The sequence below is a fragment of the Mirounga angustirostris genome, unplaced genomic scaffold, assembly GCF_029215605.1.
Source record: "Mirounga angustirostris isolate CCGP_5_RB_7025 unplaced genomic scaffold, mMirAng1.0.hap1 SCAF_17, whole genome shotgun sequence".
Classification (NCBI taxonomy): domain Eukaryota; kingdom Metazoa; phylum Chordata; class Mammalia; order Carnivora; family Phocidae; genus Mirounga; species Mirounga angustirostris.
Window position 1 is genome coordinate 33,336,497 of NW_026991725.1, and position 17,320 is coordinate 33,353,816.

Consider the following 17,320-nt stretch of genomic DNA (forward strand, 5'->3'; position numbering starts at 1 on the left):
ACAGAAGGTCTGTGTTATTTTTATCTGTTGTACAAACCAGGGAAGAGATGCATAAGGTTAAAAAATAGATGCTGGCCACATGCTAATGAACAAGGGTTCCAGCGTTCAAACCCAGACCATCATCTTAGCCTCTGTGCTACACTGACTGACTTTTGGGATCTCTGGAGATAGGGATTCAGTCAAAAGGCACAACATCCAAGAAAGCCAAGCAGGATCTCAGGCACAGTGGGAGTGATGCATTGATGTTCTCAGTTTAAACTTTGAGACCAGGCATGATATGAATGCATTTTACTGAAGAATGGGTTCAAGTACGGGTGGAAATGGGCACTGTGGTCAAAGAATGAATTTGGACATCTCAAGATCCAAGGGGGCGCAAACAAATGTGAGACCGAGGTGATCACTGCAGTTGAAAAGATGAAACATTTATTAAGTTACGGTCCTCTAAGGAGAGACAACAAGGGGTTAAGGGTGGAGAAGGTAACCATCAGACAGGGCTGAAGTTCTCAAGAAAACCTGTGCATCCTTCCTGGAGAGTGAGAAGGACAATTAGGATGAAGAAAAAAGCAGAGTGTGGTAACATGTCCTGAACTTCAAAAGAATAGAGGTTGCTTTGTCCTAGCAGGACAATGGCTTGGAAATGAAAACTGGGGCTCAGGAGTATTTTTGATTGAAGGCTGGGAGGGGAGAAGTGATGTTCAGGGAAGAAAGTCGAGTGTCCCTCAAGGTGAGGTCTTGGGAAGAGAACTTGTGGGAAACGGTGGAGGTGTGAAGAAACAGGCTTATAATGGACTAGGGTTTTTCCGGGGTTCTTTTGTAGGAAGCTGCTGAGTCAAAAGGAGTGGAGAGCATGTGGTGAACCTGGGTAAGACTGAACTGAGCTGGAAAGGAAGGAGGGTATGAGGGGTGGGGGTTGGGCTTGTTTGGCGGCCTGCTGGAGGCGCATACCCTTGAAGGGAGAGGGGATGGCGATTAATTAGGTTGGGATTTGCCCTTGGCAGTACGAGGGGCTTTAGCCAGCCTGACCACATACTGTGTCCTAACGTCTGCTGGGCACCGGGATGCATGAAGGGGCTATAGAGGGGTGGGCCAGGGGATCCTCTGCTTTCATATACAACCTCCCAGGGCTGAAGAGGCTTTAGGGGTGAGAGCTGGCTCCTTTCATCTCCCCCAGAAGAACCATGAGGCCCAGACAGGTTAACTTAGCCAAGGCCACACAGCCGGCTCAGCGCTAACGCTCGCGCGCCCCTTTCTCCTTCCCTCGGCACACGCATTCGGCCTTTCCAGCACCAGCGTGGCTCCGAGGGACGCATCCCTGGGTGGAGACAAACACTGCGCGCGTCGCCAGGCCCGGCCCCCGCCTCCGCGCCGCCCCCCTCCGCGCGCTCCACCTGCGCTTGGCGGTTGCGGCCGCATGGAGGCCGCTGCAGGCGCTGCAGCCGCAGAAGGGAAAGTCCAGCGGGCGACGGCACCGGGGCGCGCGCCCAGGCCCTACGTCAACCTGCGGCCACGGCTGACCTATTTTGGACCCGGCTGGTTACATTAGTCACGCCGAGGGCGCTCCTCAAACCCGCGGGGCCCTGAGCACCTTCGCAACCAGGCAAACCTGCGAGGCCGCGAGACACGGCCTCCGGCGGGGGCACCCCGCCCCAGCTGCCCCGGGACCCAGCGCGGCCCCGGAGGGACCAGTGGCTGCGCCCCCGCGGAGACCAGGGGTAAGAAGGGGGCCGTGGGGACTGACTTCGACGCCTCGCGACCTCGCCATCCTCCCCAGCTTGCGGAGACCATGACCGTGACTGCCGCCCCAACTGGAGCGCCAACCCGCCAGGCAGCCGCGAGCTACGGGGCGGGGCGTGCGGCTCGGGGGCGGGGCAGGGCGGGGCGTGCGGCTCGGGGGCGGGGCAGGGCGGGGCGCGACGGAGCGGCGGAGCGGTGCGTGGCGCGATGGGGCGTGGCGTTGCGCCGGCGGGGGGCGGGGGGCGCGGTACGGAGTAGGGCGAGACGTGCGGGCGCGCGGAGGCCGCCGCTGGAGGCGGGCGGTGTCCGGGCCTGGCGGGGTGAGGGCAGTGCGGTGGAGCCGTCAGATACGGGCCGTGGCCCCCCGGGTTGGGGGATTGGTGGTGGAGGATGGGGACGGTCGCCGTCGGTGGGGAGGGGTGAGGATGTGGGCGGGGCCGCTGCGGCGGAAGCCGGGGAGGACGGCGGGGGCGGGGGCGTCTCCGGGGAGCAAGGCCCTTTGAGGAGGCTTCCTCCGGGCGGAAAGACGAAGCGAGACTCCCCGGGGGATTCCCCCACTCCGCCCCAGCCAGGGGCCGGGTCGCGGTTGCACGGGCCCCAGCCCAAGGTGCGGGTTTCTATAGCAACCAGCGGGGGTGGCCAACTTGTCCAGGTTTGCCCAGGATGTGCTGGTTTGGGCACTGCGGGCCTGCAACCCACAGGAGTGATCCTCTTCTGCCTCCCGCGGTTCCACCCAGAGGGGACCTGGGAGGCTGGCCGAAGGCCGACCTTTCACACTGCCTTTTTAATGTTAGGGAAGGCGCCCCGCACAGCACTTTCCCGACCAGGCCCAGGCATGCAGGTCCTTGTAAGGCAAAAACTTCGATGGGAGCCTACCTCCCTAAAGGTAGGTAGGATACAGGAGGGCACATTTTGCTTGATATTTTGTCCTGTAGGAGAAGTGAACTGTCAGCCCAGTTGGGGAGCAGTGAGGACGATCTTATGCACATATCAGAGCTTTAACAATAGTGACCTCCGTTTGGGAATTTCGTCCTCGCTCTGGAAACCCAGGATTCTGATGTCCAACCAGAACAGACGTCAGCTTCAATATTCCCATCAATTGTCAATCATTAAACTGGAAAAAAATCTAGAGAATTAGGAAAGATGATAGGTTCCAGAGTGAAGTCCATTTTTTTTTTTTTCCTTTTCTAACTCCAAAAGCCTCGTGGTGGAACAGCTGTTTGACGCATTTAGAAGAAAGAATGACACCCCTACAGAGGAACATGATGTGAATGGAAGAGACCTGTCATTGTGAGTCTGGCTTTTGATTAGTCACCTGATGTCCTCCCCAGGGTGACAAGACTTTGAGGCAATAAACCTCAGTGTATGAGGTCTGTTACCAGCCTGCAGTTAAATTACAGAAATGGCAGGACTTACCTCAGTTCTCTTTTTGTGTGGTCTGGAATATCTTTGAGTCACCTTGGAAAAGATGAATATTTTTCATGTGGCCCTAATGAGTCAGTTCATAATATTGTTGCCCCAAGGACAGAAGGAAACAGGAAATCAGGTCATTCTCTTAATGGTTTTTTAAAACGGGAGCAGGTTCCGTAAGAGAAGGAGGAATGAACGTCATGATTTTTCTTTTCACTTTTTCAGATACCCTCCCCAAGAAATTGATTGGAAATGGGGAAGAAAAACAGTTATTTGGTACGAATAATAGTAACAACAAAAAAGCAATCAGTTTTTCTATTCTAGGGAGAAATTAGAGATGTATGTGGAAGATAGGCAGATTAAAGTCACCGGAGTGGATATGCATTGTATATTTGATTACTTGTGTTTTCCTGGTAGATGCAAACAGTACAGCACTCTGAACAGACTCTAAAAACAGCTCTCATCTCAAAGAACCCAACGCTTGTGTCACAGTATGAGCAGTTAGATGCTGGCGAACGGCGTTTGCTAAACAAAGCCTTCAAGCCAGGCAATGATCTGTTTGGACCCATTACCTTGCATTCGGAATCAGACTGGATCACCTCCCATCCCGAGCCTCCCCAGGACTTCCAACAGTTTTTCAACGATCCTTCTAGAAAGGCACCGTCTCCAGACAAATGCAGTATTTATATACAGTGCATTGGTATACATTGGTAACATGCTGGCTTTGGGTTGGTTTGCAACGGGGCTGTTGCCAGGGAGAGCCCACTTGTTCTCATTCAAGTGGGCAGTTTTAGGATCATTTTTTGACATTCATTACAGTGGTGGAAGTTTTGTACCCAAATCGCCTTAAAAGGGGACATTTTGTTTCTTTGTAATTCATATTCACATCAATGAGTGGTAAAGGTTTATTGAAAATCTGGAGTTAGTTTGCTTCTAATATCAAATTTCTTTTTTTTTTTTTTAAGATTTTATTTATTTATTTGAGAGAGAGAATGAGCACATGAGAAGGGGGAGGGTCAGAGGGAGAAGCAGACTCCCCACTGAGCAGGGAGCCCGATGCGGGACTCGATCCTGGGACTCCAGGATCATGACCTGAGCCGAAGGCAGTTGCTTAACCAACTGAACCACCCAGGCGCCCCTCTAATACCAAATTTCTAATTATAGAATGAGATAGACTGAATGTTTAATCATCTTAAAGTCTGTCTTACATTTTTTCCATCTTCTAGGATCTCTAGGAAACACCAGAATTATCAGTGAAGAATATATTAAGTGGCTCAAGGGCTACTGTGAAGCATTTTTCTATGGCTTGACAGTGAAACTCCTAGAACCGGTTCCTGTCTCTGTAACGAGGTGTTCCTTTAGAATCAATGATAACACACAAAACCTACAAATTCATGCAGGTGAATTAAACAACTTTACAATTTAAATTGAGTAAAGGAGATATTAGATAGATACATGTATGGAGATATATATATATATATATATATAATCTCACACGTACTTTTTTTTTTTCAAATAGGGCACATCCTGAGGTTCTTAAAAAGGAAGAAACCTAGAGATGCCTTCTGTATTGTGGGAATAACAATGATTGATCTTTACCCACGAGACTCCTGGAATTTTGTCTTTGGACAGGCCTCTTTGACAGATGGTATTCCTTTTTGACATTGTTAGTAGAAATTTCCTCAACTTGAGAATATTTGAAACTGTTGATAAAGGGAAGAAATCCCAGCCAATTATCATTTTGATACTTAGGACCATAATATTTCTGGTGCATCGTGCTGTGCTCGGGAAGTAGTATGCTGTGGATGGATTCTGATGATCCATCTGATGAGCCCTTCACTACCTACATGATTTTGAGGCCAATGATACCTATTTCAGAGAGTCCTTTTAAGATAGTTTACCTAACAGTGCTGATACATAAAAAGTGTGTCTATATGCCAACATCATATAGACGTTCAGCACAACAGATGGTAAATGTCAGTAATTCAGGGGCAAGGTGAATTAAAGACCTTAGGGATGTTTGTACTATCATTAAGGTAAGTGAAAATCTTGCTAATTGCTTTTCAATTCTTCTCCTAGTTCTCTTATCTAGATAGAGTAACCATAGGCTGACTTACAAGTGTGTAAGCTTCTTATCCTGTGTCTCATGACATTTTGTTATTTTACTTTTATAAAAAGTCACCTTCAGTTTTCGATTTGAGATATAGTAAAACTTGATTCATTAGGAATTCTGCATGGTAATAGGGTAGGAAAGGATCTGGAAGCAAATCCAATTTTGCCTTTTTTTTTTTTCTTTTTGCCTTCTCTCCACTTTTCCCCCCACCCCTCCATTTTTGCTGTAATTTCTCTACCCTCATCCCCTAGGATCTGACAGGTTTGGAAGGGAAAGTCCAAAGCACTAAGGGGAGTGGTCGTCCCTTAGCACTCTGGGGATAGGGAGTAGGTATCCGGGACCTTGCTTTCAGAGTACTGGTTCGTGGACTGTCCAGGTGTTACATTAACCTCAGGGTTTGTTGGGGGTGGGCCCTGTCTTTAACAAATGTTTCTTTCTATTAGACATTTCTCTTTCTGAGACATTCATTAGAGGTGGGAGCCCAGGGCACCATAGAGCCTCTTCTTCCCTCTACCTCTTCTTTGGTGACTTCTCCATTTACATTCCTAGAGCACCCCCATCCCCCATCAACACACTCTATTGGACACTCTGGCCATGGCTGTCTTTCTGATTTTTGTAAGAGCTTATCTTTCTGGGGTGCCTGGGTGGCTCAGTCGTTAAGCGTCTGCCTTCGGCTCAGGTCATGATCCCAGGGTCCTGGGATCGAGCCCTGCGTCGGGCTCCCCGCTCGGCGGGAAGCCTGCTTCTCCCTCTCCCACTCCCCTTGCTTGTGTTCCCTCTCTCACTGTGTCTCTCTCTGTCAAATAAATCTTTAAAAAAAAAAAAAAAGAGCTATCTTTCTATCAGAAATAAGCTTTTTTAAAATAAGATTTTATTTATTTATTAGAGAGGGAGAGCACAAGCTGGGGGGGAGTGGCAGAGGGAGAAGGAGAAGCAGACATCCCCGCTGAGCAGGGAGCCCCACATGGGGACTGGGAGGACTCAGGGCTCGATCCTAGGACCCTGAGATCATGACCTGAGCCCAAGGCAGACGCTTAACCGACTGAGCCACCCAGGCGCCCCTATCAGAAATAAACTTTTATGAGCTAAATTTTTATCTCCCCTTTTATAATTAATCTGACAGCGATGGAAACATTAAAAAAAAATGTTAAAACAGTTTATCTAGACATTGCTAGCTAATTTATCTTATGCAGGTTTGAGGAGGCCAGGAGGCATTCTCCTAAAATGTTTCTACTTTAAGCCCCCCCCCCTTTTTAGTAAGTTTCTTAAATATTACATGGTCTAAAGAAGGTGTAAGCTAGCAGCATTGATCTGCCATGCAGTGAGATAGGATCTTACTATAAGTGACTGTACTTTCCCAAGTTTATAAAGATGGGGATTTTAAAATGGAGAAATATATAATTACTAAAAATAATCTCCCATCCGTAGGGTTATTAGAAGGAAAAAATGTTCTTGCTCACGGTATTGTAGTGAAATCATGCCCACACTTGGTTGGCCAGAGGATAGAGGAGGTCAGCTGTGACATGAGTTTGTTTTTCCTTAACTTTCAGAATGCGCTCTCTCTCTAAATATCAAATATAAGGGGCGCCTGGGTGGCTCAGTCGGTTAAGTGACTGCCTTCGGCTCCGGTCATGATCCTGGAGTCCGGGGATCGAGTCCCGCATCGGGCTCCCTGCTCGGCGGGGAGTCTGCTTCTCCCTCTGACCCTCCCCCCTCATGTGCTCTCTCTCTCTCATTCTCTCTCTCAAATAAAAAAATCTTTAAAAAAAAAAAATTAAATAAATAAATATCAAATATAAGGTGACACTTTGAAGGGTGGGGTGAGGAGCATTCTCTTTGGATCAAGTTGGATCGGACAGACTTACTGTGAACTCATTTCTTTAACAAAAAAAAAATGCCTTATTACTTTCAGATAACAGCGGAAATAGGCATAAAAAAAATGACAACGTAAACAAGTCACATTATAAAGCCATGCCCTTTAGAATGTATTGTGCAGCAAACCTTGTTCTCATGTGTGCAGGGATGGTTGAGAGAAGCTTTGGTGTAACAGGAAGTCAGTTACAAGGGTGTTTTTTCTGGTCACCCGAAGGCAGCCACATAGAGTCGTGCTCTGAGTGAGAAGGGGGAGGGGGGTGGGTGTTCTGTGGGAAGGCATGGTGTCCAACATGGTCTCCACGCATCAGGGCAGTGAAGGAACCCTCACTGAGCTGTAGGACCTAGAGGTCTGTTTATTGTGTTCTTAAAGAGTAAAGTCATGGATGCGTGGTATGTGTGTCACCATTTTTCCTCACTCCTCTTGGAGTCCTTGATTTGGGTTACTCTGAGAAAAAAGACTAATTGTGTGTGTGGGGGGGAAATTCTAGAACTTTCTATTTCTCAAGAATTTGATCTCAAGACCCTTGAGTCTTACAGGGCGGGGCAGTGTGGATAGCAGAAGATTTTGGTGGGGAAATCTGGAGCAAAGGCCCTCCTTTGTCTTGGCAAACCTTAAGCGTATTAGACCGTGAACGTAGTACCACAGATTTGCACCCAATGACTAGACGCGCGAACAGCCTCTCTTTTTTGGTTTTCCATTCAGGAACCTTACTCCCGTTCTGATGTTGCTTGTCCTCCTTTTCTAGGTGTGGGGATATTCAGCTTTGCCAGGTATGGTAGTGATTTTTGCAGTTCACACTATGAAGGCAAAGTGAACAAGCTGCAGAAAGTATCTTCAAGCGACTATTCCGTTTTTGATAACTATTATATTCCTGAAGTGACCAGTGTTTTGCTGCTTCGTTCCTGTAAGGTGAGTCATTTAAAAAAAAAAAAAAGAGGGTGCCTGGGTGGCTCAGTTGGTTAAGCGACTGCCTTCGGCTCAGGTCATGATCCTGGAGTCCCGGGATCGGGTCCCGCATCGGGCTCCCTGCTAGGGGAGGAGCCTGCTTCTCCCTCTAACCCTCCCCGCTCTCATGTACTCTCTCTCTCTCTCATTCTTGCTCTCTCAAATAAATAAAATCTTAAAAAAAAAAAAAAAAAGAAATCCAACAGGAATTTTTTTTTTTTTAAGATTTATTTATTTATTTGAGAGAGCGAGAATGAGAGAGAGAGAGTACATGAGAGGGGGGAGGGTCAGAGGGGAGAAGCAGGCTCCCCGCCGAGCAGGGAGCCCGATGTGGGACTCGATCCAGGGACTCGATCCAGGGACTCGCTCCAGGGACTCGCTCCAGGGACTCCAGGATCATGACCTGAGCCGAAGGCAGTCGCTTAACCAACTGAGCCACCCAGGCGCCCCAACAGGAATGTTTTTTAAAGAGCTCTTAATTCCCTGAATTGTCTATCAATAGCCCTTAAGGTCTTATTATAAATGAGTTTGTATTGCTTGTGTACTTTTGGTGGATATTGTTTGACTGAAGTTATCAACAGAAACAGGATTAGAATGGATACCTTAATCCTGAAATTCACGGCATCCGTGCTGGCTTTTGTCCGATTAGTAGCAACAAGCAGCCTTGGCTGTACCCACATCCTCGCCACTAGTTTAATTCCAGAATTCTGTTATGAGTAAGCTAACTGACTCGTTGAAGCTGTCGTGGTTATCACGTAAAGCGGCTCTTAGAGGCCTCTGCTCTCAGGTGTCTTGAGGACGGCTTCCTCTTGGCCCAAAGCTGCCTTTTGCTGCGGTTAGTTCTGCTCACAGCTCCTGATTCCTCCCCAACCCCTGCTCTTCGGAAAGCCCATCTCCTGATTTCCAGTCCGTTATCGTCGTGTCCCCCCCCTCAGTCTCTGTAGCCAGAGACAGAGGCTTTACCTGCAGCTGGGAAGTTTTGTTTTCCTAAGTACCCCTCCTTAGGGTTTGAGAGCTACAGTGTTTTCAGAGTGTATTCCCCGCATCAGTGTCACCTGGCGTGCCCGGTAACATGCAGGCTGAGGCCCCGTCCTCCCAAACCTGCTGACTCGGCATCTGTGGGGGAAGGGCCGGAATCTGAAGCCTAACAGGCGTCCCACCCTCTGGTCTACAGCAACAACTGTCCACCGGGGCTGATTTGGCCACCCGGGGACTTCTGGCAATGTCGAGAGACCCTTCCGGTTGTTGCAGTTGGGCGGGGGGTGTTCCTGGTATAGTGGGTAGAGGCTGGGGATGGTGCTAAGCATCCTACAGTGCGCAGGACAGCTGTGTCCTCCCCCCACCGCCACCGTGCTGACGCAAAGAGTGGTCCCACCCAACATGTCACATGTATCAAGGCTGAGAAACCCTGCTCCGGGGGAAGTAATTAAGTATAGGAAGGAAGGCGGTAAGACAATTAGGGAAACCGAGGATTAAGTCTTTGGGAAGGGAGTTGATTCCTCTAAATTTGTTTCTTGGAAAAGCAAGAAAAAGAAGGCAGGTGTGACTCTTCGATGATGGTGGCGCTATAAAGCCTTGCTGCGAATGTCTTGCAGACTTTAACCCATGAGATCGGACACATATTCGGACTTCGACACTGCCAGTGGCTTGCATGCCTCATGCAAGGCTCCAACCACTTGGAAGAGGCTGACCGGCGCCCCCTCAACCTCTGCCCTATCTGTTTACGCAAGCTGCGGTGCGCTGTGGGCTTCAACATAAGAGAGAGATACCAAGTAAGCGAGGGGAAGCAAAAGAAGGGGGGGAAGTGGTTATATAAGTAGCAAACTGCCATTTTCTATTAGGCCCTTCTCGGGAGCTGTAATTTATCAGAGGAAATTAGTGCCGAGATAAGCAGGAAGCTGTGGTTTAAAAAAAAAACAACAAAAAACACGCAAAGAAATCTCCTCTTAAAAACTGCCTTGTCTCTGGGTGCCTTACACTTGCAGTTCAGTGAGAGACGGTGGAGGAGGTTATCCACCTGTAGTCCCCCTTCGCTCGACTTGAGCGAACAGGCTGAATGTTGATGTGTGTGGCAGAGTTCATTATTTTTTAAAACCACAAGTATATGTGGAGATGCTTTATCTTGCCAAATACGGGACAGGGGTATGCTCTTCACTCAGAGGAAAGGAGGAGTTTCTTTAAGGAGGAAGAGGGAAAGTACGTAATCTTGGTGCGTGTGTGCATGTCCACGCATGCCCACAAACATGTCCGTAGTCCTCACCTACCTCCTCGTGGGTGTGACTGCTCACGCAGGGATCTTTACATACATGTGTCTGTCCACACCTATGTGCACGCTTACATGGCGACCCATTTCCACACCAGCTCCAAAGCACTTACTTGCCCAGGGCCCTGTGGAACCTTCGGCACGTTGAGAAAAGCATAATCTTCCCATCCAGGAAAACCTGTGAGGATTTGTGCGTTTCTCTTTCATCTTCCCTCCTCTACACACTTCTGACCATCATTTGTAATCGTAGGTTGTATATTTTTGGTAACTGCTCCTTCACCCAGTATGTGTTGTTTCATATTCACAAGCATCTTTATCAGATGGAACATCTTCCCGGGGTAATAAAAGTCACTGAGATAACGTGATTTAGAAGCCAACGTGTTTCTCCTGCCTCAGACTGTTTTGCCCTGATTTGTTAACATGTGAATCTGGATTTTGTTTTTCAAGGCGCTGGTGAAGTGGATTGAAGATGAGTCTGCTGACACCCCTGGAGTCGGCACGGAACACAGTCAGGAAGATAATGTGAATTTACCAAAACCCGTGGAAGCCTTTAAGGAGTGGAAAGAGTGGATAATAAAATGCCTTGCTGTTGTCCAAAAATGAGGACCTTCACATAGGAGTAATTACAATAAACACCTTGCACATTATGCTTTCACTCGGATGCAGTACTTCATTAGAACAGACTGTTTACTGATTCTGCCCTGTGTCAAGTAACAGAATGGAACCTTCTTTAAAGCACCTGAACTTTGAAATGAGGCTTATTTGGAATGCTAAGAACTATAAACCCTCTCTCTTCTGTCTTAGTACCCTGGTCCGTGGTAGCGAGCACATCATTTCCATTCTTGAAATATGTTTATGTCTCACAAGAGAGCTAGGACTAGCAGATAAGTAAATACAAAAATCGCTGTATGTGTCCCAAGAAAGGATTTCCAAGGAACATAATTTCCAGGGGGTGATTTTTGGTTCATTTCTTAGAAGAGGTGGGCTGCCTCCTCTAGATCCCTCATCTGTGGACTCTCCTTCCCAGGGGGGCTGCCTGATCTCCCTTGTATTTGCTGGTTGTCCCCTTGAACCTGAAAGAAGCAATGGTTCACATGGGGTTTCGGCAGCTTATAAAATGTGACCTCCTCTCAAGAATATTTACAAGTGAAACGGGACTTGTGAAGGGTCTTGCTCATAATTCGGTACAATGGGCCTTATGTTTGTGAGTGTGGCACTTTTCCTGTAGGCTTGGAGCAGGTGTTAGGTTTATTCCTACAATAGTATCATTCTCACTTTGCATTGTGACGTGTTTACTTGAGCGGGAGAGTCTGACGGGGCGTCCCTTTGGTGGGTCAGGAATGCCCGTGTTGGCCTGTCAGGCTGTGAACATCAGTTGGGTTTCCTCCGTGGGGAACAGGATGAAAACCGCAGACTTTTTGAGATCAGTGTATCTCAGAAATCTAGGAATTAGGTCAGATCATATGATTGAATGCTGGTGAGCAGATTGCGTTTTCCCACATTCCCATCTTCACCTGGAGGGTAAAACTTACAGGTATTTTTTTTTTTTTTTTTTTTTACTTCTGAAATATTTCTGTTTTCTCCCCATAACACGTCTCCTGGCAACCACATCACAAACAAAACCCCAACCAAACAGAACAAAGCCGGTGGCGGAGGGGTGCCGTCGCCCCAGACTGCCCAGGCTCAGAGCTGACCGCCTGTGGCGGGAGAGAGGACACGCCAACCAGATGAGGAAGGCAGACGCGTACAGGGAAGGCACTAAACCCCAACACGTCACACAGCCTAGGCGAGACCCTCTCACCAACCGAAAGCAAAAGGCAAAACCCAGGACACGCCGTTGACAAGACACTGAAGTGTGAGAACTTACAGGTATTTTTAAATTTTGAAGTTTGGAACCTAAATTCCCTGTTATTTATGCAGTGATTTATTTATTTTATTTTTGCAGTGTGATTTAAAGCACATATTCTAACTGGATCCATGCTTTCCCTTACTACATTCACTTTCTTACTTGATGAGACCTCTTAAGGTCATTTAGAAAAATGATTTGTGTTCAAACTCATCGAAGGGCGAACACTTGGTCGTTCTCCTATGAGAAGAGAACCCAAGGGAGCATGGACTTGTACGGATTCTGTTATGTTTTATTTCCTTGTACTATCATTGCCCACTGTGTTCAGGTTTCTTCTGTTTTCCCACAAGGTAAGCGCAAGTTTTGCCCTAGAGGACAGCAGGAGTTACAGACCTACACACAGATTTGGCTAGGTGTGTGAATCAGGGGGTGCGGTTATCTGGACAAGACATAAAGTCCATTTGTACCTACTCTGCACAGAGAGACGAGGAGAAAAGTCTTCTATTTAAAGAATCAAATCAGTCCTGTTAAAAGTTGGACAAGAGTTTTACGTGACCGGCATTTATTCAGCAATCATCGTTTGTGTATAATGCATCGTATTTACTTCTGGACAATTTCTTAGGGTTGAATTTAAGAATATAATCTGTTTACTGCAACGAAATTTTATGTACTACAGGTAAATCTTGTCTTGAGAAATGCTTTTCAGTCCGTAACCAATCCACGCAGAGCTTGCTTTGCAAATGCTTAACAAGGTAAGAGTGAAGAGAATTCGCATTTTCCACGGTCTAGAAATAAGCGAGTCTGAAAAGCTGTTGGCGCTGGCGCCTGCGGAATCAGTCGTCTGTCTCCGGCCCGGCGAGGACGAAGCGTCAGCGTTTTCGTAACGGCGACGGCCGCTCGGAAGGCCGCGGCCTTGCCGGGCTCGCCCTCTCAAGCCCGGAGGCCCCCCGGCTCGAGCGCGTGTCCGCTCCGCAGCGCGCGCGGCCGAGGGTCGGGGCGCCGAGCGCGGGCGGCGGCGGGCGGGCGGCGCCACCCCCCCCAGCGGCGGCGCCGTCCCCCGCGGCGCCCGCCCCGCCCCCGCCCCCGCCCCCGCCCCCGCCCCCGCCCCTCGGCGGCGCCCTGCCCGCCGCGAGCCCGCGCCGCGCGCCCCCGGCCCGCGCCCCCGGCCCGCAGCGCAGCCTCCCGGGCGAGGGGGCGCCGGAGCGGCGGGGAGCCCGGCAGGATCGCAGTGAGTGCGAGCGAGCGGGCTCGGGGGCGCGTGGGCGCGGCGCTGGCTTCCGGAGGCCGCGGCTGAGCCCTTGCGCGGCTCTGCTCCCTGAGCTAGAGCAGCGCCGTCGCCACGAAGAGAGCCGGGCCGCGGACGGCATCTTAACGCTTCTGGGAGCCACGTGCGCGCGTGCCGCGAGGGGCACGTGCGATTAGGCTTAGTCACACGTGCTAATTTAGTCCAGTACGTCCGAAATACGACCATTTCAACCTGTGGTCGACACGAATGGAGAGTTTACGTTCAGCTCTCGTTCTAGGTGTCCGAACTCCAGTGTGCACTTGACGCTGAGAGCGCCTCTCAGCTCGGAGCGCCGCCCGGCGAGGGCTCGACGGCCCCGCGCGGCCCACGGGGCTCACGGGGCCCACGGGGCCCACGGGGCGGGCCGCGCCGCTCTAGCTTAGAACCGATCCCTGCTGCTCACGGCAAGATGCACCTCTGAGGGTGAATTAATAGGAATTCACAGGAAAGGCTTTTTGGAGGAAAAGGTTTTGCGTGTCTTCTGGCAGTACCGTGAGAGTTGGCCTTCAGGCCGAGAGGATGTGAACGCTCTACGGAGTCCGAATCGAGGGACCGGCTTTTAGATCTTGCTGTTTGTTCCCCGCGGCCCTGTTTTCTTTTTTTCTTTTTTACCGTCTCCGGTTGCCAAGGGCCTGGTCTGTCCTCTAAACGCGTTTTCATTTTTGGAATGCAGAACTGTAGAGTGTTAATAATGTGGATCTTGCTCAGTTCATTTCACATGTGAAGGCACAGGCCTGCAGTAGCGAAGTAAACTTGTTCTCAGTAGCACCAATGGCAAAGATGGACCGGGTCCAAGTCTCCCTAATTACGAATTCTGCTTTGTTTTCCCTCTGCTGCATGACCTCATAAGTAAAATACCAGGAGCCAGAAACCTAACCGGTTTTTTTTTTCCCCCTCCCAGATTGTTTATAGAAGAGTTACAAGATTAAACTTTCTTTCAACTTCTTTTCTATTCAAGTGGGGCCATCTGGGGTTGCTCAAAGTCAGAGAAATCAGTCCATGTACTCTGCCTTAGCACCAAAAAAGAGACTCAATATCCAGAAAAGCACTTGCTACCCATGGAGGCATTAAAAAAAAAAAAGACTACTAGAAAATAGGTTAAGTTAAAACAAAATCTGCTCCAGCAATATGTTAAAACTGAGCCCTCCATCTGCACACCTAGCCTCGGATAATTTCTTCCCTCTGTTTAGTCTCCGATGGATCTATGTTTTCTTCCTTACAGCTGATTGGCTCATACAGCACTCTTGACGGCACTTAGAGACCCATCCTCAGCTGTTGGGACAGTAGGCTTGGATCACAGTGCTTTCAGTGTCTCGGGGCCACCCAGCTGCTCTCTAGCAGCACCAGACTGTCTTGGGCTGTAATTGTAAATCAATACCATGTTCTTTCCTCTTGAAAAAGCCAATGAGAAATGAACTCATTCATTCATTCGACAGTATTTTTTGGAGTACCACCTACTCTGTGCGGGGCCCTGCTCAAAGCCTGGGAAGTAGCAGTAAACAAACAAACAAAAACCCACTATCTTAAGGTGCAAATGGAGGAGACCTGGTTAATGAATGAAAACAAATACTTGTATAACTTTTTCTTTTGTTTTCAGAGTAAAGGGTAGAAACAAGGACTGTTTTGGATAGGAGAGTCAGGAATGCCGCCTCAGGAACGTTTGGAGGAGACCAAATTGCAGGGTCACATCATGCACCCGTCAAAGGGAAGGGTGGACTAGGGGAAAATGCTAAGGCATGAGGCTTGTGTTTTCAAGGAACAAGAAGAAGGCCAGTGCAGTTAGAGTATCAGGGAGCAAGGAAGAAAGAAAGAGCAGGAAGTTCACGAAGAACCCATTGTTAGGGATTTTAGGTTTTAAATGTGGTCGTGACTGATTTGTGCCTTCAAAGGATTATCGTAAGGCTTCTCTATGGAAAATTAAAACAGGAAAATCAAAGCAATAGCGGAATTGGGCAAACCAGCTAGAAGATGATTGCAATAATCCAGCTAAGACGATACTGGCTTGGATCAGGGGTACTGGTAGAATTGGCAAAAGCAGGTTCTGGGTATATTTAGAAAGTAAAGTCAATAGGATTTGTGCAGGAGCAGGTTTGGGGAGGAGGGTCAAGAGTTCTGCTGAGGACATGTGAAATTGGAAATGCCTAGTTGGCACCAGGTGCTGTCACACAGGCCTGTGTGAGTCTGGAGCTCAGCTGCACAGTCGGATCCTAGAACAGGAACTGTCAGTGTAGAGAAGGTGCTTACAGTTTTGCCTGAATTCTAGGGGAGTAGGTTGCTAGGACAGTTGGCGTGCTTTTCTTGAGTTGCTGGAAAGGTATCTAAATAATATAAATCCATGGCTACAATGTGTATTTTCTCTCCATAATATTTGCTGAGCTCTATTTAAAAGGCGTTTATAGATTTCTGGAATATCACGTTTGCTGTCCACTTTTCCCTCTAGGAAATGCATGGTCACTGAAGTAATTTTGATTTGGATGTGAGAGTTTTTCTCCCTTGAAAAGCAGAGTTGTGTGTTCTTGAAACTTGGCCCTTTTCTTCTTTGCACCCCGGGGAGTCCTTACAGAAGCTGAACACCAGGGGGAGCTAGTTTCCTTGCTTATACAGCGGCTGGCCCACCTGTTGGTGATTGCAGCCCTCCTTTGATTAACATCTCTATCAAAGACGAATCGGAAAACAAGTCCAGCTTCTCTTTTCTCCATGCTACTGTACTTATAGGATTGACCTTCTAGGACATAACAAGTCTGAATTGTCTTTAAATTTGTCGTTTCTGGCAACCATCTCGCGTCCCCTCCCTCCTTTGTACTATCACTTGATCACTTTCCTATCGCTCAATAAACCTTTCTTTGCTGCCCCCTCCCCCCAAATAAATAACTTGGTCATTTCAAGTAAACCTTATAACCGTTTAAAATTTTAAAAGCAATGGTCTCTGAACTTTAAATCCCTGTTAGCGAGCCTGATACTTGGGAGCTTTTTAAAATAAGCATTTCATGATTGTTTCTGATTTTGAATATTTTTGAGAAAGAGTACGAAAACCTAAATGTAATAAATACCTCTAGGTGACTTGAATGGATAACTGGGCCATGGGAACCCTGACACGGGTCCTATTTTCTATGTTATCATCAGGTATTAAGCTGCAGGAAAGACAAAAAAAAATGTACAAAAGGTACATTACACATTACAGGAGGACAAAACTGGTAACTTTGTTAGAAAGGCTTGGAAACATTGTATCCACAAAGGGTGCATTTGTCTTAAAAGAGCACATGATCTTAACTCATTTTTACCACTGGAATAATTTTACTTTTAGGGAGGGAAGTAGTCTTCATTTAGACTGAAACATTATTAAGTCAACAAGGTTGGAGCAGAATCTCTTTAATCCCAGGAAATGAAAACTTGTAATTAACGTGCCATCAGCTGTTTGATCTTTCCTGTCTCCGGCACCTATGATCTAAAAGCCACATTGACCACAATGATCCTTTCCTATGGGTCAGGACGTTCCTTTTCAGAGAGGTGCTGCTGGTGGCCCTGCGCCTTCCAGGGTCGCAGATGCATGGAGCAGGGGGTCAGAAACTGCAGACCGCAGGCCAAATCCAGCCCACTGCCTGTTTTTCTTTCCGGACCACAAGCTAATAGGGTTTTTGTTTTGTTTTTTTTTTTAAACACTTTTATGCGGTTGAAAAAAAATCAAAATAGTATTTCGTGATGAAATTCAAATTTCAGTATCCATCACTAAATTTTTATTGGAGCAGGCATGCTCGTGACTTTACATTTTGTCTTTGGCTGCTTTCACACTGCAGCCGTGGGGCTGAGTAGTTGTGACAGAACCCACATGGCCCACAAGGCCTTAAGTA

The 17,320-nt window shown here is 48.1% G+C and overlaps 2 protein-coding genes across 17 annotated transcripts in view; both read left to right on the plus strand.

Moving 5' to 3' along the window:
- Positions 1–1,377: 1,377 nt before the first annotated feature.
- Positions 1,378–10,988, plus strand: AMZ2 (archaelysin family metallopeptidase 2). 16 transcript variants are annotated; one of them, XM_064583596.1, is made up of 10 exons: positions 1,383–1,712; positions 2,529–2,620; positions 2,935–3,024; positions 3,370–3,420; positions 3,562–3,844; positions 4,371–4,544; positions 4,664–4,792; positions 7,879–8,042; positions 9,674–9,850; positions 10,789–10,988. In XM_064583596.1, the coding sequence occupies exons 4-10, from the start codon at positions 3,397–3,399 to the stop codon at positions 10,942–10,944; spliced, it is 1,107 nt and encodes a 368-aa protein (XP_064439666.1). In that variant the 5' UTR covers positions 1,383–1,712; positions 2,529–2,620; positions 2,935–3,024; positions 3,370–3,396; the 3' UTR covers positions 10,945–10,988. The 16 variants fall into 16 exon arrangements, with proteins under 16 accessions (XP_064439670.1, XP_064439674.1, XP_064439666.1 ...); XM_064583595.1 differs by lacking the exon at positions 1,383–1,712 and adding an exon at positions 1,944–2,054; XM_064583597.1 differs by lacking the exon at positions 1,383–1,712 and adding an exon at positions 2,196–2,341.
- A 2,309-nt stretch (positions 10,989–13,297) lies between these two features.
- Positions 13,298–17,320, plus strand: part of ARSG (arylsulfatase G) — a 101,654-nt gene continuing 97,631 nt past the window's right edge. Inside the window, exon 1 of the mRNA XM_045888580.3 lies at positions 13,298–13,415. The gene's annotated coding sequence lies outside the window, so the exon portion shown is untranslated. The remainder of the gene's footprint in view (positions 13,416–17,320) is intronic.